The sequence below is a fragment of the Crassostrea angulata genome, chromosome 5 (assembly GCF_025612915.1).
Source record: "Crassostrea angulata isolate pt1a10 chromosome 5, ASM2561291v2, whole genome shotgun sequence".
Lineage (NCBI taxonomy): Eukaryota > Metazoa > Mollusca > Bivalvia > Ostreida > Ostreidae > Magallana > Magallana angulata.
In genome coordinates, this window is record NC_069115.1 from 43,202,156 (window position 1) to 43,229,843 (window position 27,688).

General features: G+C 33.9%; 1 protein-coding gene across 1 annotated transcript; it reads left to right on the forward strand.

Moving 5' to 3' along the window:
- The first annotated feature begins 7,986 nt into the window (after nucleotides 1-7,986).
- On the forward strand, nucleotides 7,987-14,333 carry LOC128185657 (ras-related and estrogen-regulated growth inhibitor-like protein). The gene is made up of 4 exons (XM_052855275.1): nucleotides 7,987-9,037; nucleotides 12,397-12,453; nucleotides 12,563-12,639; nucleotides 13,361-14,333. The coding sequence occupies exons 1-4, from the start codon at nucleotides 8,971-8,973 to the stop codon at nucleotides 13,835-13,837; spliced, it is 678 nt and encodes a 225-aa protein (XP_052711235.1). The 5' UTR covers nucleotides 7,987-8,970; the 3' UTR covers nucleotides 13,838-14,333.
- The last annotated feature ends 13,355 nt before the right edge of the window (nucleotides 14,334-27,688 follow it).

A 27,688-nucleotide genomic window follows, 5' to 3' on the forward strand; every position in this document is an offset into this window, starting at 1 on the left:
CTTTATTTAATATTCCTGATGAATGAAAGATATACATTGGTTCCCATAAGAATACACATTCATCTTAGAAGTGACGTTATCGTGTAAACTCTTAATTTATATTTTGCCCGTGCAGCAGATATATAGAAATACTGCCGGTAACGTTAACGGTACGAGTTTTTCTAAGCGTATTATTTGAATAAAAACGTTACCAATTATTTGGCCAGCTTTCGAATTATTCGCGACCATGATTTTTAGCGCAAGTGGTCAAAGTTCATTCTCAACGTTCTTTTACATCACCGAGACAGAATTCGCGTTCCCTAGGTATACGTTGAGCGGCCCTCAGATGTTTTAGCTTTAAAGATGCCGTTTCATTAAACGAGTACGGTATTTTATTAAAACGATTGATTGGTTGTCGTTGGATCACACGAGTCTTTGTTGTGATTTATTTTGTCATGTATAAATGTGCATTATATTTGATTTATATATATATATATATATATATATATATATATATATATATATATATATATATGTCAGTTATTAGGGTTGAATTTTGATAACGTCACGCCCTTAATTAATATATACTCCCGAACATAAGCATTTAACGTTAAGATTTTTCTCTTGATAGATTTATACATATATTTTTTTCATATTATATAACAGTTATACGCATAAAAACATTGGGTTTATTTTTCATGCTTAATAGATATAAATATTTTGTAATATTTAAGGAATATCTACATGTACATGAACCTATCAAATAACCCCTTTGTAGTACCATGCTTGCAGGAAAGTAGGACAAGAGGTCAATGTATGCCATTATTTTATGCTTGAATACATTGATTTATGTATTTATAGAACAAAAAGAACCACAGACTAATCTATATGTACATCGATCTACTAACCCTCCAACTTCTACACGATCTCTTTCAGTTTTCTATGATCTATCACTATTTTGGTTAACCCGATTGTGGCATTTTTTGATGCAGTGATATATATTCATAGATCGACATACAAAATATATAAAGACTTATAGCTTAAAAAGCATATCGACCATGTGTGCGAGACCGAAGTGCTTTTATCCCAGCTGTGAGTCGATGCATTTCTCTTGCGCCAACTTTCCCTCGTTTTGTTTCACTGTCTTATAAAAAAACAGCAACTGTTTTATTGTCATAGTGTAAACTTTGAATCTACTTGATGTACATGGGTGTAAAAAAAATACAGAATAAAATCGTCATATTGTAAAACTCTATTTGCATCCACTTGGTATAGGTTTGATTCACAGGCACCTGACGAACGTTATTTTTTTTTTCAACTCAATATGAAAGAATATAATTATATACTTCATAATATTAGGAATGGTATATATTTTTTTTTAAAGTAGAAGCAAAATTAAAGCATATGCCTGTGGTATTTCAAAGAGACATGAAATGTACCAAAAGACAGTAACCATTCGCCGCAATTATATGTGTGCATATTTATTTTCTGTCAGATCTACTAGTATTGACATTTTTTTTCAATTTTCAAGACAAGTACTTGTAAAAATGTAGAAAAAGATTAGCGAAAACGTGACCTATACTATATTTCAGTTAAGCTAGTATCTTTCATTTTCTCTCTTTTAATTTTCCCATTCCTCTCTCCAGACGCACCCCCCTTCCAAAGAAATGTGTATTATCACAATCTCTTTTGAACAAGAAAAAGTACAGGTCATGGAGATAATAAATGCAGGTACGAGAATCCATCAATGTCTAATGATGAACTACAAATCTACAAACTAAACGACGGGAGCTCGCCATGATAAATTGACTCTGGTCAAATTATTCTTTCCTATCTATCACTGCGGAATGTTCGATATAGGGGTCAGTTTTTGGGGGCACGTTTTTTTTTCTATTTCGTGCATTCCCCTACACATATCTTTTTGGAACGACTTAGTTCAAACAGACTACGGTAGTTAATTGTCTAAAGCTGCCAAGTAATGGGTCAAGATTTAATGTATAAAGAAAATTTCATGCGATATGTACCCGAACACTTACATTTTCAATTTTATATAATGTATTTCTATATAATTCATAAGAAAGCATGAGAGGAGTGAATATATGATGCTAGCCATACACATGTACATACCTGGAATAAGCGTTTATTTCTTAGATTAAAATAGTCTCGGACATATTTATTTTAACGTTTTATTCTCCCAAAATATAAATATGCTGGACCCCCATTTTTCTATGCTCTCATGATATCGTTATATAACACCGTTTCTAAGCAATTATTACAGTGTTTTTCATCATTTCGACAATCCAGAGAATTGTTAGGGGGGATTTACAATTTCGGTCAAGATATGCGCGAAGTTGTTCTGTCGTCAGTTCAATTCGGGAAGGCGTCGATATAGAAATTCCTCAGCAAGTTCCCCGGTGCGGGTGGGACAGTTGTTTAGGAATTCTTATCAAATTCTTTCGGAGTGTATTGTCCGTGTTACTTTAGAGAGATCCTAACCGTACGTACTGAGTAACATTGCATTGACAACTAAGCATTATGTATTCCACTCCATTCAATCGCAGCCAAAGTAGATATAAGAAAATTTAAATGATAGAAAATTGATAAGAAAGAGAATTATATCGCCTGTTTTATCAAAATATACATCCTTGCTCCGAATATCGTGAAGATAAGCTAATAAAAACTCGAAATTAAATGTTGTAGTTTGTATTTTTAATATATTAATTCAATTTAAAAGAAAGATATTTAGGTTTATTACATAAAAATTAGTCTACCATTCATGTCAAAAATAATTTGGTTTTGAAAATTATATTTTTAAGCTAAAAAAAAAAAATTGGACTCCGAGCTGCGTTGCCAAAATCTATTTCAATTTGAAAGTTGAAATCTGCTACTTTTTACCAAAATTAAGATTAAATTATCAAATGTGAATTAAATTAGCCATGACACGATATTTGATTTTGTTGTGTAAAATTTGAATTTACCGATTGATAAAATCGTTATCGGTTAAAAAGAAGTCTACATAAAACAAATACATGTACAAATTTTGTATTTAAATTTGAACCTTTTAATTATTAACACTATACTTGCAAATCAAAAAAAATGAAAATTCAAATTAAAGAATCACCAATAACAAGAGACGAAAAACAAACAGAGAACGACGAACATCAACAAACTGTTATTTATTATGTTTTCCATCTCCCTTTTGGCTCTACATATGGCGATTATAGCTCTAACATGGACACCAGTCGTTTGACATTCATTGGCTTCTGTCGCCGCCGATTGTCAGATAGAGCCTTATTTTTCATTGCAAATTTATTAAGACAATAAAGCCTTTACACGGCAATGTGTCTGCATGCATATATAGTGTTTGTATTTCGCCTTTTTGTTTCTTTTCTATTCAGCGTTTATAGATAAATACTTAAAATCGCAGGTACTTGAGATCTGTTTAATCCTTTACTCCAATTGGAAACCCAACCCCCCCCCCCCCCCCCTGGAATTTTAAAACCATCCCATCCCTGCACTCTAAAAATTGTGTTTATTATAAAATGGGATATTTGTACACATGGGTTCAAAGTATTCTCCACCAATGGAAGATTCCACGAGCCCAGGGGTCTAGATTGATAGAATAGTGTGAGGGTGGGTGTTTCTAGTCCCTCAAGTACCAGTGACATACACGTTATATATATATAGTTTTGTTTTTTTTTACTAATGTATGATTAACAAACGGTGCCATATCCACTGATGAGCCAGTATCTTGATATGTCTGGACAGTTGACTCACAAATTGGGGTTCATTCTGTGGGGGTCAAGGAGAAAAATTACACAAGATGTTGACTCTGGTCCAAGTTGCAAAAACAGTTGCTGGTCAGAAAGCTACATGTAATTGCTGAAAGAAAAATACAGTATGTATATATATACGCGCTCTATAGCTGCGTCTTAGTCCAATCAGGCGGTGGATAACTGTACAGTAATCCACTTCTCTTTTATAATTAGCTTCTTTCTTCGTTATTAATGTACATGTATATCATATCTCAGTTGCTTACGGTAATATTAATACATATATTTAATAAATAAAAAAGATTTTAGACATTTGATCTGCGTTTTAGAATTCTTGACTTTTTGGAGGATTTGTTCAGTCTAATCGTACAATTATTACCTTTTTTTTAAAGTAAAGATGGGAAATCAAATCGGTTGAAATTTGACGATATACAAACATTCCAAATTAATATCCTTGTACCGTACTGGCCATATGGTAGGACGGAAAAGAGGAATTTGAAGAATCCCAACCTATTTAACTTCTGTAATAGAGTCCGCCAATTTGATGTCATGAAGTCTCCCCCCAAACATCAAATAAAGCTGGAAGTCATTCTCTGTGCACCATTAACAAAGGATAGACTAATGAAAAGAGGTCATTGTATCTGTTATTAAGCTTATAGCGCTACAGAATGAAATTAATTTCTTTTAACATGGCGGTATCGAATTTTTACCGTCTGGTAATAAAACAGCGCACTTTTATAGAAGTAGTTTTTTTTAGAAATATAATTTGATACACCTGGTATTGAAAAAAGTTCATTTTTTAATGAAAAAAAAATTGAAGTTAAACTTTTTTGTGCCAGCCAAAAGACAGATTGTAAAGAGCGCGATTCTTTTTCAGTTCTTTGAAATTGTGATGTAAATGTTGATAATTGTCTCTAGGTAAACTATATAAACCCGAAAAAAGGCTAAATATAGAGACATGATTGATTTACAACGTACCTCAGCATTTATTCACACAATTCAAGGCTACTAGGATAAGCAGAAATAGCTCCGGTAAAAGATTGTTAAACTCAGACAACCATTTCCTCAAAGTTTCAAATTCACCCAGTTGCCAATTTTATTTTAAGGTATGTTACTGATAATTTTCTACATAAATGTGACATGAATGTCCTCCAGCCTATTTTCTTAAATGCAGTTCGTGTTTGTAAATTAACATGAATAGTAAAAACTTGCCAGGATAGACTAATAAAATTGCTGTCAAAACCAAATTGTAGAACTGCATGCTAGCAAAGTTTTATCTTTTTTTTATTCTGTACAAAAAATAGTATCCACTGACAAACGTTGTGTTCGGATATTGATATTTAGAGGGTTAATTGTGGTTGGAAATTGGAGTTCATATCGTTACATTCTCTCTCTCTCTCTCTCTCTCTCTCTCTCTCTCTCTCTCTCTCTCTCCCCCCCCCCCCCAAAGGCCTAAAATAAAGCTCCCGGTCGATTGATCTCTGTCAACATAAAAATACAAATCCAGGTCTGTCTTGTTCACTTTTGACAAATGTATAATCTGCATGGAGACGTTTTTATTTTTACTCTCCAAATCTTTCAAAATCTGCCATTTAAAATCGTGATACCCATCTACCTGTCGGATGTTAATTGATAAAAAAAGAAGCCTTTTAAACAGGTATGATGTTTATCACAGTTTAAAGTGAATGATAGTCGCTTGTAACCCCATTATCGTGTTGAATTTAGAAACGGCTCATTTCTTTGATGGATGTCAATTTCTCCGCAGACATGAGTCGAAATTTTAAAAAAAAAGTAACCGGCTTTGTCAAAAGTTTAATCTTCCCAACAATGCCAGATTGCCTGAATCATAACATTAAACAGAGGCATTTAAGACACAACAAGCATATTCCATTTCTCTCTTCCAAAGTATGACCAAGGCACACTCTTATTGGGTATATTGCCTTTGATCTATGTTCTATTGAATTACAAGTCTAATCTCTGTACAGGAAATGCACAACCGTGAGTCAACTTTTGCAAAGGGGTTCTTTTATGTCAATCCTCCATTAATGAGATCTCACGGAAAATAAATAAATAATGTTTGATCTGCCTTTGTGGACAAATTCTGTTTAAGACTAGGGGACAATTACCACATTTTTCAAATATTTTTTCTTCAAGATGACATAACAGTGAAAAAAAAATACATTAAATATACGTGCCTCGGAGAGATATGTATTTACCGTTTAAATTTGCAATTAATCGCACGAATGTGAGAGAGCAAAACCCATTATCATGTATTCTTAATTGATGATTTCCAAGTTTAGAGTGCAAACCTTCTCCTCATCTTTCAAATTCGTCAGCGAGATATAAATCTAGGAAATAAAGGAAGTGCCACAGGATAGATGGAAGGTGAGAAAAAAAGTAGGGAGGAAAATAAACAAAGCATAACACCCCTCCCAGGCAATGGAATTAAGAGGGAGTATTTGGGGTGAATAGGTTCCTGGACAGGTATTAAGCGAGCTTTTTGCACCGGGTTACACGAAATGCTAGAGGCTCTGTATGAGTTCGATAAATGGACTCGATTGGAAATACACACCAAACAGGTGCATATATCTCTGAATCGCGAAAAATAATAATTTATCGAAACACACCACTTGAAAGAGATCAGGGCGTTTTGAAATAAATTCATTATTCATATTAAATCGGGGAAAATGTTTTTATTGAGGAATAACAAGATCAGATTGCGAGAGATTTAAACCATTGGTTTAGATTGTTGTTTTGTTAAAAAATAAACTTTGTTTTTACAAACATAATCAGTAGTTTATTAAAAGAAATTGTGACCTTGTGAGCTTTTCGATTATGTATTGGGTACTAACGTGACTCAGTCAGAGAGAGAGAGAGAGAGAGCGAGAGAGAGAGAGCGAGAGAGAGAGAGAGAGAGATGCAGTAGAGGATATAAAGATGTGACCCCCAATACCTAACCTCAACCCTCCAAGAAATTGAACACAACGTTTGCCAGTGGTGGCGATATTTTTTGGTGCAGAATAAAAAAAATTAAAACTTAAAAGCTAGCTGTTCTCCAATTTGGTTTTGACAGCAATATTATCAGTCTATCCTGGCATGTTTTTACTATTCATTTTCAGAGAGAGAGAGAGAGAGAGAGAGAGAGAGAGAGAGAGAGAGAGAGAGAGAGAGAGAGAGAGAGAGAGAGCACCACTAACTGAAACAGGACCTCTTGTAAACAATTTCAAACAAAACCTATTTATGAAAGTTGACTTCAATTCATTCGATTAAAAGTGTATACAGAATCCCCCGCCGAGTAAGGATCTAACGCGGCTGTTCTATCTTATCAATTCCATGAACAATTTATTATCGTGGGTGATGATAAAAACTCAAAATTATAATCCCAAATCTATTTTTCGAATGAAATTAAATTTACATGGGTCCGTTCGGTTTTCTGCGTTGTGGAATACGGCTGACACCAAATCTAGCAACATACCCTTGTAACTAAGTGACTGTAGCTAGCTCTTCACACGCGAGATTTAACAAACTTTCAAATTCAGAGCAGGTCAGAGAGATAGGTAAAAGATAGCGACGATGTCCTCTCTATGAGTAATTTGAACTCAGTGTGTGTGTCATACTCTTGACAAATAATATCATTGACTGGGTCATTTCACTTACATCTGGAAGAATATAGATATTTATATACGAAAATGGTGACGAAGGATTTCCATAGATCATATAGGAAATCCCGGATAGTTTTGTTTATTTTAGGCGATATATATAGATTTCGTGAACTTATTGATTTTTCATAAAGAAAGAGGAGATATATAAGAAGCCCCGGGAAAATTTATGAAGATTTTACAATGTATGAAAATAACCATCGTCAGAGACTAACAAAACACTCAAAAACACGAGAACACAATAGAAATGCAAAACAGGAAATGATATCTCCCATATTCGAAGAATACGTTTTGTTTACTCAAAGACGTAATTCAAACAAGAAATATTATAAATCAGAAACTGAATACCTGTCGTCTGAATAAAATCATTTGCAATTTGACCCTTACGTAATATCTGGCATTTTAAAATGGTAATAATAGTAAAAAAAAAATTTCTTCTTTGGAACATTTTAAATTTAAATTCGAATGCATAATCACAGTAAAGCTAGAATGACCTAAAGATATATTAACCCATATAATGCTATGAACAGCTCACCACCATTCGTGAGGAAGACGACCTCAAGATTAACTCGCCCTAATACATCTAAATTGGCCCAATGAAACATAATTACAGCAGAGGACAAAAGGCGACAATAAAATGGATGGGTAGGTAAATTATGAGTGACCGGAGAATCCCTTCAACTTCACGCCCGGATCTGACCCAGTGAAATACATAATTCGCGTCGGAGACTTCGTAATAAAGGAGGCAAAATCATATAAAAAGCCCTTACAGAATAGCAGTCTTGTTTAGATGTATTGAAGGCTATTGGCAGGACCTGTGTCAAACAAGAGTTTTCTTCAACGATCGACAGTGTTTACCTTCTGAACAGAGCCTGTCCCGTTTTCACCTGTGCGCCGTTCTTTTAATAAAGCACCTGTGCGTGTGTGTATACAGCTATATAAGCTTCGACCCTCAGATAGCACACATTTAGACTTAGGGGGCGAGAGCTCCACGATCGTATTAAATCCATTATTTTGTTTCAAAAATATTGATTCAAAGGATCAGTTTAAGCAAAAAACCTTGACGTGTGCGAATTAGGTGCATTTGGAAAGGATAGAAGTTGAGTGAACTTCTTGCATAAGTTATTTTTTTTTCTAACCATACACCAGGTTGTTTAAGCCTCGTGCTCCGAATCCCGTGGAGTCATTGATGCTAAAAGCCGAGCCGGGATACAGTGTATTCATAGTTTACATGGATGCGGGCCAGCGATTGTAGCTCTATAAATGAATAACCGATTTTGCGGAAGATAGAGGGAAGAGAAAAAAAATCAGCAATTATCGAACCTCCTGTCGCAAATCATCTAGCGGCTTCACTTTAATTATTCAATTTTTTTTTCGTAGAGTGGGAGAGTATATATAAAAGAAAGCGACTGTGTTTACAAGCAATGTGTAGTAAACTTTTACCAAGAGATCGTGCGTGACTATATATACTACCTGGAATAATTCTGATGATTGTGTCTTAACTTTGTGGATTTTATTATTTTAATAAAGACTCTTAATTGCCAAAGGACCAATTCCTAATGAAGACCACTATGACGTCATCACTAAGAGTAGTGGTCCTAGGGGCAGAAAAGACGGGTAAATCAGGTGAGTCTTGCTCTCATTTATTTTAGAATATTCTTTTGAAATATTCAATATGTTGATGTCTTGTGAACCTTTTTCGTTCTTAAACCTAACTACATTTATTGCATTTAAACCTAGCAGTGGCGAGCAAAACTTAATTTAAATACAGTTAATATGTTTTAGGCATTTATAATAGACTGTATTTACCATCAGAATCTTGCATGCTGATAAAAACTTAATTTAACATCTGTATGGGTCGAAGGCGAGACTTAAGTTACCAAAACGCAACTCAAAAGTGCAAATTGTAAAGTACACGCGTTTCTTTTCTTCCTTCTTTTTTTTTTTTTACAAACTTATTATCAGATTGATTTCATTTTTATGTCGAAAAACACTAGATAAAAAACCGGAAACTTCTGTCTACCCACAAAACTGCTTGATAAGTACTACAGTAAAAACACAATAAGTGCATACTGTCTAGGACGACTACATCACGTTTTGCGATGATGTACGATGGCTTTGATCAGAAAACAAACAGCAAAAGCCCATAATTCAGATTGCCTTGAACAGCCACCCATCTGTTCCTCTGAAGTAGATTTTCCCTTCCTATTTTTTCTCTCTTCGTTCTAACATCTGAGTGAATGGTGGCGCTGGCCATTATACGTGATTCTTGGTGCAGGGATTTGACGTAAAATAAGACTTCTAAACGTTGCTTTTTGTTTGGTTTTGGGATCACGAACAGAGAAATCTCCGGAGTTTATGTTTTAATTGGTAAACACCGCCTACTAACACTCGTCAGAATCTAGAGTGGACCATGTTGTTCCAGTTTGGCAGTACACAAAGCCATTTGAAAAATCAGAAGTTTGAAGTATACCCACCGTACAATAAGAGCATGTTTGCTGATAGACCTTCTCACACAATTTTAAAAGCTGATGGCAAATTTGAGATGGTTGAAGACTTTTGTACACATATATGACCAGGAAATCCCTTTATTGGTGTTTCAAGGTTTTAAAGATGTCAAAATCCCTATATAAGACATCCAATATTTTAAAGATGTCAAGTCTGACCTTAATTGTTTGTTTTCAACACACATTACAAAAGCAACACCAAGGAGGGTAATTATCAGAAATGAGCTATAATCAAACTTGCCGATTTATGTAGGTGGATTTATTTCAAGGACGATGACATGTATTAAATGTCTGCAATGTTTAAACGTTCATTTTTCACGACTTAATATGGCAGAAAAATAAAATAGAAGCCTATTTAAAGTCTTTGCTTTCTATTTACTTTGCATTTTTTCTTATGATGAGCAAACAAAGACCTATATGGGTAATAGCCGTTAAGTCTGGGTCTTGGTCTTTTTTGCAACCACTAAGGCATTTTTAAAGTTAAACGATATACACACTGTCCCGCAAGTTACCAAGCGCTGAAGGTTTTTTTCTTTACATATGTTAATTCTTTGTTATTGTTGGGGTCCTTGCTAAATAGCTTAGAACGGACATCAAAGAACTATTTTGACAATTTGAGTCTGAAGCGGCGGTTCCATGTCATTTCGTGGTCTGGTGATTTCGCTGGTAATCCATAAGATGGCAATATGAGCTCACCCATCACATCTTTTCATGTCTTTTCTTGTTCGTCGTGACAATAAATGCGGAAATACAACGATAAAACATTTAGATGTTGTACCTTGAACAGAAATTTACATTTCTTGCAAGTCTAGAGTTTTTACAAAGAAATTTAAAATGGGTTAACTGCTTTGAATTCTTTGAAGTCACAAAGAACATTGTTTACGACTGTAACGTTTTAATGCAGTTTTCAGACAAACGTTGACCCTCGGCGTGCACTTACGGATTGAACACAAAGACTGGAGACCATTGTTTTACGAACCATTTACAATATCGCTCTCTTTAATTAAAGTTTTACTTTTTGTTTTTCAAGGGTTATTGCTTTTTACTGCCATAGAAGAAGCCTCGTGTTACATTAACACTGCACAGTTAATGCGTGCACACTCTCTCTAAAGTTCTCATCCATACATAACTTTTAAATATTTTACTTTCATAGAGAAATAAACCTTAATCAGAAATACATTGTTCTTCGATTTGAGTCGGCAAGTGCTTTTGGCTTCGTGAATGGTTCTTCGGATATTAACCCTTTCAGAAACATCTGCAATATATGCCAAGATCATGTTGATTACGCAACATTAAGCAAAAAATATATTTATCTTGTATAAAATGCAGCATATGATCTGAAAGTACGATTTTGTTGTACGATAAACCGCTGACGAAGGAGAAAAGGGAAGGAGATTAAGCACCAAAAAAAAATCTCGCACACATAGATGAGTTCATTGTATCTTTGTTGGAAACATAAAAGACAAAAATGATTCGGGAGCTGAGGGTGGTGAATATAAATCCGAGATATAAAGAGAGTTGAAACGGACCTATGTATAGTTTTTTTCTTTGATTAACATGTTATATATTCATTGATAAAAATAATATAAAGCGGATCCTGACAACCTAAAAGAAATACATCGGACAAGAAGATAGCACCTGATTATAAAGAAGCAGCTTTTGTACAGCTTGCACTCCCTTAGTACATAAAACATCGGGTAAAAATATGTAGGAGCTAAATTGTGGGTGGCTTGGTTTTAGACAACTCAGTGGGTAGAACCCGGATCAAAGAAAATCATGCCAGCTTTGTCTTTTTTATGTGACCTGAACACTTCTATGTAAAATAAGTTTGTAAGTGATCATCAGGGGTTTCAAGATCTAAAATTGCTTATACAGCGCCCGATGTCGAGAAATTAACATTCCTGCATTATTCAACCCATCATCACATACAGCCACGTTCTTACCTTGAACAACTAGATAAATAGGGATCTAGGTAAAGGGGGCCCCCGCGCTAGATTTGACAATGGACGTCCTACTCTCAACTTCAAATTAAAACAATATTTGTCAACCAAGTGTAATCTTATGGGTTCTCGACAAAAGGCGACTAAATCTTTAATTTTACGACATAAATTGGAGGAAAAAGAGGCGTTATGTTACATTTCTTTACACCTGTTAAAGAGCTCAGAATATTTCTGTGTGAATTACTCCATCACGTTTAGGCTATTCCTTTACGTAATTAAATAATGCAGCAATTAAGAACTCCTGAAGTGAACATTGTTTTTAATTGTATAACAAACCTTTTCAAAGAAATAAGTTATAGTTTTGAAAACCTTTGCAAATTATTGTGCAGGGACTGTTGTGGTGAAATTTCAGTGATTTCATGAAAAAAGATATAATTATTTTGTTCTTTGTAATTAAAATTTTTAATATTTGACAATTTGTTGTAAACACTTGACTTAAATGTTTCAGTTTATTAATGATATTTTTTATTTCTTTTAGCTGTCACTGTGAGATTTTTAACCAAAAGATTTATTGGAGAATACAACTCAAATATAGGTGAGAACAATCGTGTTTTGTCAAATTATCGTGTGCGTTTTTAATTTCAAATGTGCACTTTTGTTTTTTGAAATCCTATAACTTATGCACTTTTAATCTCTTTTCACAGATCTTTTGTACAAGTCGTGCATAAAGCAAGAAGACTATCTGACAGACATCGAAATTCTAGACACCTGTAGCAAAAAGGTAGATTTCAATTCTTACTCATCTTCCTCCAACTGTCAAAACCCTAATGACAAATCTCCTCAAAAATGCGGATACAAGATAAAGAAGCAATGTTCTTCCCTGGGCAAGGCCGAAATCAACATACGTAATCATAAAAACCTGAATGAATGAATAGTGATTACGTAACGTTATAAAAGAAAAACAATTGTTCAGACGAACAAATCTTACGAAGTTCCAACAATAACAACAACAATATTATGAAAACACAAAATGCTTGTAGTTTCAACTTTAGTGTCTCTGTTTTCATTGAAAATTAGTCTAAGTACTGCTCTACCTGATAATATAAACGCAGTGAAGTCATAATCTATTACCTATATTTCGGGTTTATTTGTTCTGACCCACGGAATGTGTAAATTTGAAGAGCCAGTGTTAGCTGGAGTGTTGACATGGTTGAAGTGATTACGGGGAATTATGCATTACCCTAAATACATTATCTGTCTTATCTTTGGAATTCGTGCTAATATTCGATTGAATGTAAACATTTCATATTAATCCATATCGTATATATAGGTCATCTGAAATATTAATGCCAATAAACACAAAAATGAGAAAAACCTCCTTATTCGTGTTAAACATATTTATTATCATTCGAAATCTTGTATATATTTTATAGCTATACAATGAAATGATAACTGCTTATATGATTTTTAAAAAGATGATTTGAAATTGTTTTCTTTTTTAGAGTAATGGAACTTCGCCATCAGCAGAAACACAGATGAACTGGGCCGACGCGTTTGTGATAGTTTACAGTATTTGTGATACGTGTTCATTCGAAAGGGCGAAATCTCTACTGGACACTATCGGCAAAGTGCGTTCAAACTCTTACATTCCCGTCCTTCTACTGGGCAACAAAACGGACCTCGAACACAGAAGAACTGTTGGCGTCGAGGAAGGCCACCAGGTGGCGCTAGAGTATAACTGTCAGTATTACGAAGTTTCCGCCGCGGAAAATTACGTCACGATCAACATTGCATTCCAGGCTTTGCTCAGAGACGCTAAAATGAACCAGCAACAGAAATCGATGCTTAAGCGCAGGAGAACTTCTTTAGTAAATGTTTCCAAGAAACTAGGTGCCATGTTCAGTGGGAAAAAAGACTGTGCCGAGTTCGATAAACGGCGGACCTCAATGGATGTCAATTCGCCGCTCAAACTCACGTGAACAAGTGCTCTCGCGAAAATGCGCGTGAGACACGAACAAGAACATGTTAAATCTAAAGAAGAGGTTTGCAAGAGAAATGAAAACAATCCAGCATTATCTGTGAACAGTCTGAATCTTCAAAGAATCAGATTATCAAAAAGGTGCTGTGAGAATTGCATTGTTAAGCAAATTGTTAATCGGGCGTGTTGCAAGAAATTAAGAAATTAGAATATAGTTGTCAGACTGTGCGTTTTAATACACAAGTCTTTGAACACAAGACAGAGTTCCGGTATGTGCCCCCTTAATTTGAGAACGACGGCATTTCCCTGTGATGTTTTTAACGAGATAAATGATCAAATCATTGCTCACTAAGATGCCACTCTATTAAATCTGAAGACAGAGTTTATATTATACCCAAGCATCGAATGCTTCTTGGTTTTGTTACAATTGTTTCTTTATTCATGTTATTTCGATTATCTTTGTATATCCATTTCAATAAAAATGAAATGTGCTTTCTTGAAACCGTCTTATGTTATTTAAGTCTCCTTTAAACTTTCCTTTATCTCGTTTGTCTGTTTTCAAATACAAAAAAACTTTGACGAAAATAAATGGAGGGGTTTTTATCACACCATGTCCTGGTGCTGGCATCGACCAGTTTTGCCAAACTGAAGGCTTATTTTAACAAGACTATTGATTTTGGCACAGAGATACAATTTCCGTATTGACATATTTACACTGGGTGACAGACTGTTACCCAAAACATCGTTGTGTAGATTGGAAACCGTGACATGCACCTTGGCACATGCAGTGCATTGGAGGTTCAATACGTAACTTCAATAGATTAAGCCCCGTTTTTAGCTACATTGAACTTCAAAATTTCTTCAAGGTCGGGTCAATGTCTTATTAGGAAATGCTAAAATAATAAATAATCAAGCTTTTAACAAACAAAAAATAGGGCATAAAAAGTGATCTATCGGCCATTCTTTTATGAAGATTTTTATTCACAGTCTACTTCAAAAGTCTCGTCTCATTGTATTTAATATCTGTATAGTTATAAATTCAAGCTTATTCGCAGAGAGTTCAATAAAGCAAAGATTTAGGAGTAAGTGTTACTCAACACTTGATCCCATTGTCCCATTTTTGCTTTTATATATGCAGGTTAATAATGACAAGCCACTACTCTCCTCTAGACTTAATGCTTTTTCAGTAGAGTCACGATATTTTTAGCATAATTACGCATTAACTTTAAAACATCAAACCCTTTTTTTTTAAAAAATAAAAGCACATGTATTATTAGAATTAACACTTCACCTAAAATCTATTTTATTCCCGTTCAGAAATTAGCCGATTTGGCTGGTGTTAGTTTCTGTTGTGTTTCTGACTAAACTTAGCAAGTACTTCAGACTGACTCGTATTCGAAAGTTTAAAATTTTGATAAATATTGACGTTGTAAAAGGCGCAAACAGAAGGGGAATTGATATGGAGTCCAATGAGAAAAAAATATCGATTCTTATAAATCACACGAGAAAATTATGCAATCAGGTTTTTTAAGGGGGTTTGTTTAAAGCATGCTCCACTTGTAATCCATTTTGCGAGATGAACGGGTAATTGCCACTTTTATTAATATCGCTAACGTCTGGTTTCTTATCCATATGATGAAAGGAAAATGGGAGTTAGTTCCTGCATGATGTGACAAAAGATTGCTATCAAAGGCTATGATTAACCAAGTTTTCAGACTTTATCTTTCTTTTCTTCGTGGTTTTTGATAAGACTTTTTGACAAGACAGATAATTGCTTAAGACAACAATCACGACACCATACCGTGATGATATCTGGAAGCCGGAGATTGCCGAACACAAACGACATCCATATGTATTAATAACGTTGTTATATTTTCACATGTATATATATTAAATTTGACCAATTTTTATCAAAGAAAAAAAACAGATATGTGGGGTTGAAAATTAAGCATTTATTTAAAAGTATTGATTTGAATCAAATTTCACTAAATATCAAAATGTTACACTGTAGCATAGAACCGCACTTAAGTGACACACCTCATTACAAAAAATAATGATAAGTATGTTTATTGAGTAAAATCTGAAATGTTGATTTTGAAACCGGGTTAATAGAGCTCTGTTGATTAGGGCTTGGTCCTTTTAACCAACTGCTCTACATTTTTATTGATGCTAGAATTCAGAAAGATAACAAAATGATAAAAAAAGAAGAAACGAGAGTAATACACTTTCACTGTTAAATGAGATTTGCCGCCAATCTTCGCCGATTAACCGTGTTTTGGGTGCCCGATGTTGCTGATAAGTAAATCCGTGTTTATTGAAACATTAATCAATCTTAGATCAAGCTACCGACATGCTCTCTCCATGACCCGTCGCACACGCGCCATCATATCAACTGCCGTTCTTATTAATTCATACAACCAGTCTCCATCTACTCTACATAGAAAAACTGCCCCCACATTTTGCCTGCGCTGATTGATATAATTCATTAACTACTTACAGATTTCCGGTTTGTGTATATTAATATTAGTGAACGGCGCCCATGTACACCTACGCTTGCAAAAGTTAGCATGGGGTGCGAAGAGACGTAATTAATTGGCCCAACGATCATGACATTGCAATCAGACGTCTGCAGTTTCCGTCAGTGCTTTCCGCTTTCTTTAAAAGTTTACCTCCTTAGTACAGTGTACCATTGCAACATCAGTTGGTACAATTAGGCATCAGAGTACCAAAGCAAGCACTACTGATGAATCGGATGCACGGAATGTATGTTATTGCATGGAACCCCCTCTCATGCACAGGTGCTCTATGGATGGAGTCTGTTGACATTCAAGATGTAGACAACACATAATTTCAACATTACACTTAGAGGTTGCCTCTTTCCTCAAATTTAAGGATGCATTTGACACATCTATTTGTGACGTTCGGTGTTTCAAAATAAACAAAAGAACTTAACGAGTTTTTTTTTTAACGTTTTACTTGCTTACAGTGACACTTATCACCTTAATTCGTGTTCAGTCTTTCTATTTGATTTAAGCATTATATATTGGTATACACTCGAGGCAAAATTTATACGTTATAAAAGATTTTGCTTCTTTTTCCCAATACCTAAGTGTTACTACAATACCGGTATATTTTGTACGACGTCGCTTGATAATACTGCGAGTACTGTTGACTTTTACTAAAAGTGCGATCGCATTAAGCAGCAAAACATGTGATAAACTGATAGCGATCGTGAGCGATCTATGAAAGGGTTTAATGATAAACATATTTTGATTTGTTAACATGAATGAAAAATGTATTAAATGTTTTGATGAAATAAATATTTATTTTAAACGATTTTCTAAACAACCCCACTCCTTTATAAAAAGTGCAAATGTAACTGCATGATACATTTATCATCAGAGAAAATCTTCAGAATAAGAGCAAAAAATAAAAAAATGAAGAAAATACATCAAAATTGATCTTATAATAAGAAAAATATTATGTTCATATATTTATTTGTTCACAAAAATATCATAATCAGATGATAGAATCAGCCATAATATATATTGCTTCAAAACAAATAACTCCATTTGAATCCAATAAGGCCAAGAGTAGTATTCAGTTACACGAGAAAACAGAAACAACTGTTTTCAGTTAAAACGACTTCATTGTAAGCTTTAGCATAGAATGGCAAGTTCATCCAGCATGCCATCGTAACATGTTACTTAACTAATTATGACAAAACGTCGAACACCACCATTGTCTTTTATTATAGTTGCCTCTATTACTGGAGCTATCGTGACCTCTCTATGACCTTACGGCAAAACAGTTCCCAAACCATTCCAAATCCAATTACCCTCAATGGCCAATGACTGTTGCTTCATCAATTTCAAAGTTTGCTTTCACCTACGGTGATCCCAAAGAAACCAAAACAAAAAAAGTTATTTTCATCAACAGCTAGCGGTGGTTATTAAAAGATGTTTTCTTATTGGGGGGAAGCTCCCCAGTGGAGGTACCATTCCCAGGTGTCTAGAGTTCTTGTTTGTTCTTACAAACACGAAAAGTCATTGATTCTAATTCGCTCGGTGTTTAAGGCTGTTGACTTGTTGTAGCATGATTCTTTTATTTTCTGAATTACAATGATTTCAATTTTGCTTGCAGAAATGGGAATGGTTCTCTTGAAAATGGTACAAATGACATTGTGTATTACGGTATATTTTGTATGAATGTAACGTTACGGTATTTGTATTTAGAGGGAACACTGTTAAAATGATAGAATCAAAGAATTCACAATTCGAACTCAATGCTTCCTTGAATATAAGTGTTTTAGTAGGAAATATAGGCATGCACTAATTGAACTTTTTGCACTCTCTGCATTTCTCAACTTAACGTAATATCAGAGTATTTCAGCACCAAAAATATGTTGTGGGATTATAAGATTTTTTTTCTAAAAAAAACAAAACAAAAATGTACCATGAACAATAAACTGTTTATATACAAGATGACAATCTGTAATAATTTTTTCAACCTCAACACCTGTTGCTTGGTTTCTGTGTTTAAATTATTTCACTACGAATGATTCTGGATTTTCGGTACAAAACACTTTTATTTGAATGGTTTGGTTTTTGTAAGCACTCCTACACTAGTCTGGGATATGTCAGCAGAGTTCCAATGGAGCTGTACTGTACCTGGCGAAATCTTGTTCTTCAAATTGTGTATAAGTGAACCATTCCTCCACAAGAGGAGGTCTAACGTATATCGATATATATGATTACGTACAAATGTACATCACAAGAGTTCCAGTACTTACGTTAAAAATATAAGTACAGAATAAGTAGAAATAGTTTAAGACTGTTGAATGTAGACTGCATATGTACGTGAATTTTTATCCATTATGTATAAAGCTGTTTGTGTATACTTATATCTACATACAATTTATAAAATGAGATTGAACAATATTACCTTAATCCTTTTGTATTAAATAATGATATTAAATATGAAAGCGTTCTCGCTACCATATGTACATGTACATTGTGGTTTTTCTTTTAGAGGAGTAAGTTACATGTATATGCTTTTGATTGAAGTTTTTTACAACGTTAATCTTACATGCATATCTAGTTAACATTAGATTTGTTGTAAGAATTCTTTAGCTAAGAAAAACATTGTGTTAGTATTGAATTATTACGAGTATAGTCGCACACACGGATTTTGGAAGTGTTTTAAGATCAATCTAACGGCAAAGTTAAGTTTTTATTTTATAGCAAGAGAATAGGGCCATTTTTGTGTTAAAAAATCCATACAGCTGTGACTTTATTTTTTTCCCCAATTCTCTTCTATTTTCTGCGGTATATGCCTTTCCTTTTGATCTTTGATTCCAGTTTCCAAAATAGCAGAGCATGTTCTACATCGATCTTTTTTATTTAGATTTTTACCAAATGACCGAAGAATGAAACAACACGAGAACATTACCTGATGTTTAACATGAAACATCAGGCGCTGGGTGCACAACAAATATATCTATACCTACATCCGTGCTATTAAAGCCTTCAACTGCATCGCCGTCAAGCTGTGAAAGTTTATACTCAATAAGATATACGCATTATTTATCTGAAAGGAAAGCATATCTTAGGCCTGTCATTTTTTATTCTTACTCTCTATAATTCTCATCATCTTTTATTAACCCACCCACTGCGAGCACAATAATTTGCACGTGCAATTGGTAAAATTTTTGGGAAGTTCTCTTTGGAAAGGCTGGGGCATATTTTCATCCATGTCGGAGAGACAATAAAGGCTGGGGGATTATGCTTAATGTAGGATAATAATAGTAGACTAGCTGACATGCACATAAAATAGAAAATCAAAGCGAACTTAGAAGACACTGATCAATGTTATGACAAGATAATATAAGACATAGATTATTCTTACTAATATATATAGGGAGTAAAGATTGTTATATTTAGTCTGCAGCTGCTTCTGATACAGTTCACATGTCACGCAATTAAATAATAGTTTATGTACATATTTACAGATATCAAAAAGATATCGTACTGTTTGTAACATTGCGAAACAGTGCATTATCATGATGTTTATGTCCCAGAAGAATCTAAATGTATATACAATACAGGTGAGTTCCATTTATCGCTTCCTGTAAAATAATCAGTTATGTGTTGAATTATATAGCGCGCAGGCTAATTCTAGATAATTTAAAACCAGTAATATATCACATTTAGTACACAGTCAATATGTATGTATCCATTTGTGATATCAGAAATTGTGCAAATGGAATATCTATATCTAAATTTATATCTACATGTGCAGGTGTATGAAAAAGCTAGTCTAAGATTGATTGAACGGGCATAAATAGTGTTTATATTGCTTTGTTTATGGCTATATTAAGTATAGTATAAAAATATCATCCATACATATTACAAATGCATCAATTTAGATGACAAAAATGATGGTATTAAATATTTTTATAAATAATAACTTATATATATTAAGTATGCATTATTTCACCATTTTATCTACTAATTACAACACTTATAATTAATAATTTGTGATTAGTCGATGAAATGATGAAAATAAATTATGTGCTGTATGTTCTTTGGACAATAAAAAAACAGTTGAAGCTTGAATAATTGATATCGCGGAAGAAATTCTTATCATGTACCTGTATTTGTTTTATATTTCAGGAAGCTTTTCGAAACGCGCACCTGTAAGTAAAGAGCAGAAATCATCCCCACCCTACCCATCCGTACATCACAGGAACTCCAGTCCCTATTACTGAAACCATTTTTAATGAGCCATGCGGGATTGAAAAGTACATTGCAAATGATTTAATGTCGTATGAAGAGCTAAAACGAATCTCATTTGAGTAAACATGATTTGTCTCGTGTTGCACTTTGTACATGTATAGAAAGGAAACTTAGGTTGCATGGAGAGAGTGAAGTACAATGTCTTGCAGAGATCAAACAAAATAGGCAAACATAGATAAGAGTTTTCAATGTGTTAAATAATGAAATGAATCCTTTTAGGCGTATTTCCATGAGATCTAGCTTTTCCTTGCAATCCCGCCCTCAACAGGATATTGTTTCCGAAAATAATGTGTGTACTGGGAATTGTAGGTTAAATCAAAGATCTGAGTTTGCTTTGGTACATGTCGTTGGGTGTGTTTTCTCCATTTCATTGACAGAAATGTGTATTCCAAACAAACGGGCTCTTACAATTAGAAGAATACATATTTACACAATATGAACTCTATGAACCCCACAAAGGACAACAAACGATTGGGATAATTTGTGTAAATTTAACCGAAAGTTGTTAACACTGTTTATTTAATTGAATTCAGAGGAGTAGCAAACCCTTCCCGCCGTTTGATAACAATTAAGAAAAAAGGTCGATCGAGTTTTTCATTGTTTCAAAGACTTCACGAAAGTTTTGGCAAGATCGAGTTCACTTGGAACAAAATTCGCCAATCAATGTCTGTTTTCTTTTTCTAAATTTGAGAGAGAGCACCCAAATTTTCTTGTGAATATATTTATAGATGACTTGAACGAGTGTTCTTGTATTTCTTGTTCAAAGTTATCGCTTGAAAGTGTCTTAGTGGGTTTTTTTTTGTAATGCTCATATAACTTTTAGAGAAAGCAGAGACTTAAAGGACTTAAAGAGTTCAGCGCTGGATCGACCCATAGCTAGCTTATAATACCTCTTTCAACTTTTTCTTTGGACTGCAGGCAAGAGAGCTTTCATACAAATGGTTCTACATGTACCTGTAACAGCAATTCCGACGATAAAAGAAATTGCAAAAGTATTGCTAGTTTATTACTTCCAGCATCAATTGAATTATAGAAAATCTGTCCAGTATGCATTGCACTCTACTATATCTATTTTCATTTGAAGGTGTTCCACAAAAATTAACGTTTGTTGTACTTTAGAAGACTAAGAGAGCTTTTCCTGAACTCCGTTTTTGCACTCTTACTGAAGACTATATCGCAAAGGTGTTTCTGATTGTAAAAAAACCCACCTCCTAACCTGCTGTAGTACCTATATGCCAAGTCTTTGTATATGACAACTGTTGGCTTTCTTCATTGATTTTGACAACAATAGGTAGCGAGCTCACCCCCAGCCTGTCCTAATGAATACACTTAGATGTCTGCCAAAATGTGTTATTGGAACCGTGTTTGAAAAAAAAACCCTTTTACTATCTGGGATTGTATAATGTTTCTCGTTTGTTTTCGCGCTGTTTCTGACAAATTCATCTTGTCTCAGACTTTTGTCATGATAATGATGAAGTGACTCAACAATTTTAAAAGTTTCTATCCCTAAAAAAAATCAAGGTTCAGAGGGAACAAATGATGTGTAGCACTTTACAGAGATGTTGCAACCTTTCCACAGTGAAGTACATACATATGCATTCAGTTTGTTTTAATCTAAGAGAGTGGTAAAACGTTATTTTAAATCACATTGAATCTATTTTGCAGAAATATGGAATTATTAATAAATTATATCACATGACATATTGTATTTAATAAGGAGTGACATGTACTTGCTACCCTTTTGCTATCTTGGATGGATCATATATCACAAATGAATGAGGAGACAATCGAAAAAATCGTTTGCATGATTAAAAAAATTTTTTTCAGAATGTACAAGCCAGACATTTTGATGTCGTTACCTTTCATACAAGATCCCAAAACTGGACAAGTAACATTCGCAATTCGCCGGAATAACATTTAACACCAAACGTTCGATCGCGGTTATTGTTTTAGTTGTAATTGACGCCACTTTCAGGCCTTTATCATTATTTGTTTATTATAAGAATTATTCATATTCTAGATGCTTACAAAAAATGTTGAAGTCAAAGCTTTTAATTCGAGATTTTCAACAGTGAATTTTTATTGTGCTTTGCTTTTATTGGTGATAAATATGACAACTTTATCACCAGCACACCAATTTGTTTTTAAAAAACATATCGTTCATCATTGGCTATGTATATTATATATGAATTGACAAATCACGTTTTCTTTCTATATCTAGGTTTCTGCATAGTGGTTTAAATGAAAAACCATGTTATCGTAAATAAAAAGATAAGTAATATTTTTGCGCATAAAGGTAACGACTGGTTAAGCTGATTTTTGGCTTTTTGCGTCGACGTAATGCCACTTTCCTCTTAACAAAACGTGCGTTTATATTTTCTTAGATTTGTATTAGCAAAAATGATTTCGAAGAAATGATAATATATGCCATTAACTTTATTTACATCGTAAATTCGAGCAACAAAATATGTTAGACGGGAAACGGCGCGGATTAACACACTTTTTAAAATAGGCTTATTGCTACACCGTATCCATTATACAATACAAGACATAAATGTTCCTACTTCCAATAGCAATGATGTATTTCCGCTTGGTTAATTTCCTAATCTTGTAAAATATTAATACAATGGCTAGTAGGTGGAATATAAATTCAGGATATAATAATTACGCTAAAGTTACGTAGGCGGGTTTTCGATAAAAGTAAAATAGTGTCTTTAATTCTTAAATTGACGTCTTGTCAGTTTTTTTTATTATGTTTAAAATGAATTATTATCCTTAATCCATAAAGCTCAAAAAATCATTTATTTTAGTTTAACCGTTATTTGTTTGATGATTATTGGCATGAGAAATATTGCTATGCATATAAAAACTAAAAAGCTAACAATATTACAGAAATTAACTAGAGCTCTCTCTCTCTCTCTCTCTCTCTCTCTCTCTCTCTCATAACTATAACATAGTATAGTTATTCAATAATATATCATTTTGATATTTATATCAAAAGTCAATTTACACAAAATATTCTGTCAATTCCACTTAGTGTACCAATAGTACAGATGTACATGTAAATGACTCACTTGATGGATTTGAAAGCGTGAATCATGCCCCCTGCCTGTAACGCAAATATTTTAATTGGTAATTCATTATCATTAGCCTCTTTCCCGCGAAATCGAATTATCGTAATTTTATAATCAAAGTCAATAAATAGATAGCTCAAGGTCTTGAAAAAAACACCCCGATGGCATCGTGAATGATTTGTGTTTGGTTAATGAGAACCTGTTGTTTCTTCGGGAAGGCAAGGTTGTTGTCTGTGTATACAGGAAGGAAACACGCCCACAGCCCCCTGTCAGGACACGAGCAATTGCTACCACACGCCAAACAACTCGCTCAAAGTGGGAGTGCGCATGCGCCAGATAAATGAGGCCTGAGTGGCTGTTGTCTGTATGATACCGGAACACTGCCAGGAAAGATGTCGATTTCTAACCGATGTATCAGCTTGGGTTTTTTTTTTTCTTTCGGGTTTAACCAAAATATAGGTTAAGCTTTTCAATAAAGGATTTTAACGTTACTCACCTCTTTCTTTATTGAGACATTGACTTGTTTATTGCTAAGTTTTCAAATGGCTTTTGATAATTAAAAAAAATAAAGTTAACCGTGTCTACCTCAAACATCATAATACTTGTGATGCCTATTTGGTCTTTTATAATTTGATAATCTTTCCACTTTATCTTTCTATAAGAACCAAAGAAAAACAGATTACACATGGTGATTAAGTTAATATACAAACTATTCATGTTCATCTATTTCGTAACAATTTAAACCTATACATGCTTAAAAAATGCATTGTTGTGAAACGCAGACTGATATATTCTTTAGCCCTTAACGTAAATTTTTTTGGTGTTCCTTCAGTTAGGTCCTCAAATATTGAACTAGACTGTAAAACGATAACCTTTGTTTGAAGTCAGGGTCATTTGTGGGATAGGTACACACTGGGTGATAGGTGTGAGGGTAGAAGAGAGGTGCAGCTACCAACAATACCAGTACTTTCCTAACTATACATGCATGCCAGTGAATACATGTCTACATGTACCGTGGTACATGAAACAGATTGATGTCTTCTTTTAAAAACATTCCTGGAGTACTTATGGGGAAATTAAACCAGGTACATGTAAATTTGTTGCAACTATGTAACAGAAGCTTTTGTTAGTGTAATACTATTCACATTCATGTATTTTTCTGTCATTTTTTTACACCATACAAAATGATAGTTTTCATTAGATATCAATTTTTTACATACGCTCGTAATTTTTTTAAAGGCGATGGGGGGGGGGGGGGGGGTAACGTGTATTAGATACAGGGATTTTGTTATACGCCATTGGTTTGATATATAAGCAGTAGGGACGGTAACCTTAATTAACCATATGATTTGATAAAATATTGTTCAACCAAAAAAAAAAAAAATGATGGATAAATTGATTCACGAATCTTGCAAAAAATATCTAATTCATTCATATAGAATAAAATTTTCGCTTATTTCTAAAACGGTTGTTCTTAGCGATGAGTTTAACTCCATTTGTCCAATGAACGTTAACTCCAACAAGAAAACATTGTGTAGAAATAGTTTCTTCCCTTAACTTTCCTACGTGTTGCTGTCTCTATCAAAACACAAGTACTAGCAATACTCATATTTTAAAAATGGTACATTAGGTCTCTGTGCTCGCCATTCTACCTGATGCCATTAGTTCTGTTAAATCTGTTATTTAGAATGGTTTGTGATTTAAACTTTTTGGCTGCTTGTTATTAGCCTTGTTCTGATATAAGACTATTCAAATTAATTCTAATTCATTCAAGTTACCATTTTTGTTTTAACACAAAGTAAACACATTATATATACAATATATTCATGCTTTCATTAAATAACCTTGATAACTACACCACTCTACATCTTTTTTTCTTTCCAAAAAATCTTATGTCGCGGATTCTAAATAATTAATGAGTAAGCAAATCTATTTTAATTCGTAGCGACCGATTTCATTGATGTCACAATTAGAGGTGTAAATAACCAACAACCTATTCGTTCACATTTTTTTTATTATACATACATCTCTTGAATAAATATTTTCATATACGATATTATTGACCTTGCTCACTTGAGCAACAATTTTGCTTCATGTTCAATTTTACCAGAAATGACCATAATATATATGCAGAAATCTCTCTCTCTCTCTCTCTCTCTCTCTCTCTCTCTCTCTCTCTCTCTCTCTCTCTCTCTCTCTCTCTCTCGTTTAGCCCATTTCATCGTTCTATGTACCTTGACAAGTACTCAATAAAAGGTTAAGAGGTGGGATATGTGGTTGAGGTCTACCCTGTATACTGATTTGTAATACCCTTAAAACCCTAGTAATAAAGAAATTGGAGAAAAATCTCTTTATTATCAGAATAAAACAAAACAACGATATTAAGAAAACAATTTTTTTCTCAATCTAATTACCCCAAATAAAATTCTGAAAAATTTAGAGAGTCTCGTTATTTTTCTATTGATACACATTTTAGTAATTGCTCTAAAGCCACTCCAACAAAATATGATATTTATCCAGGTTATCCAGGTTATCAAGTAAAGAAAGAATCTAAACGTGTGTGTTATTTTCGCTATCCGTCCATTGCGAAACATTTTTTTTTACTTCGAATACTTCATGCGATTTCTAATTTCATATGGTTCTTGTTTTATTACCTTATACAATACGGTTATCAATACTACGTAATTATTAACATTTTTTTTTAAAGTAGAAGTTTAAGTTGGTATGTAAAGTTATGTATTAAATATCATCTTACTTAATTTCTCTATTGTTTATATGACTTTTTAAATTAGTTTTTGTTTTTGTTCCTCTCTCTCTCTCTCTCTCTCTCTCAGATTAATTCCAATTCTCGTAATGTTGCAATATCGATTATCCTGTTTCATATTATATTTTCCCCTCGGACTTAACTGAATGTCACATGTCACACTTTCATTTGATTAAACATGACACATGGCTGCCGGATATACTTCTACATGTATGTCCGTCTGGTGATAATATTCGGTTATATCGACGACATTTCGGCTACTCATCTCAACATTCCGTAATGTTAATATTTTATTTTTTAATTTTAGCGAAGTTGATGTCTTACAAAAATTTTTTCTTTGTAGACAAGTACATGTAGGAAAGTGTCCATAGATTCACATGGCAGCCTCTGGTTACCAACTAGTCAAGATGCATGAGGAAGGAGAGGGAGGTGAACATCCAGAAAACACCAATGGCAAGAGGAAAGCTCTAGACACTTTCCTGCAAAGTTGTGGCCTTAGTCAAGTAAGAAATCAACAAAAAATAAATTGGAAGGAAGCATCTGACCGTATAAAAAGTGATTATATATCATCAGTTTAATAAATTTTTCAAGAGGTTGTGAATGTCCTTGCACCAGGTCAAGGATCTCTTCTGCTGGATGTTGTATTGAAAAATACTTCAGATTCTGCTGACAACAACATGCAGCAAATTCTTTCAGAAGCCCATAACATTTCTACTGTTTGGGGAATACAGAGACAAACTTTGTCGTTCATTGTTTAATGACATGCCTGTACATACACACAGCTGATTACCTTCATTCCAAGTTTCCAACCCTTACCAAATACAGATATACAGCAACAAGGATATATGCCAATACAAGAGGTGCATCTTGGACAACAGATGCGAAGTCAATAATAAACTACATAATGTTTGTCTGATCACCAGGTCAAACGTTTTATAGATTTGGTCATGTTCCCCTGTATCATGACTGATTCTCCATTTTTGAAACAAAATTAAAACTTTCAAGTTCAACAAATTATTTTGAATAGTGTCAGATCTCGTGTGGTGGAGCTATATAGAAGCGTCTTGCTTTGAGTCAGAAGTAGAAATTGTTGCCAGTGACAGGTCATATAAGAGAGTAATAGAGGGGATTGAGCCAAGGATAAGGAAAAGCATGAAAGGGTAGATAACTATGTTGCGAATGGAGCAAAAGCTATTGATGACCCAAAGAAAATTGTT

Excerpts from the sequence above, each read along its gene's own strand:
- LOC128185657 (XM_052855275.1), top strand. The coding sequence starts at position 8,971 with ATGAAGACCACTATGACGTCATCACTAAGAGTAGTGGTCCTAGGGGCA. Across the intron at positions 9,038-12,396 it reads AGAAAAGACGGGTAAATCAG|CTGTCACTGTGAGATTTTTA; the intron begins GTGAGTCTTGCT and ends TATTTCTTTTAG. Across the intron at positions 12,454-12,562 it reads AGAATACAACTCAAATATAG|ATCTTTTGTACAAGTCGTGC; the intron begins GTGAGAACAATC and ends CTCTTTTCACAG.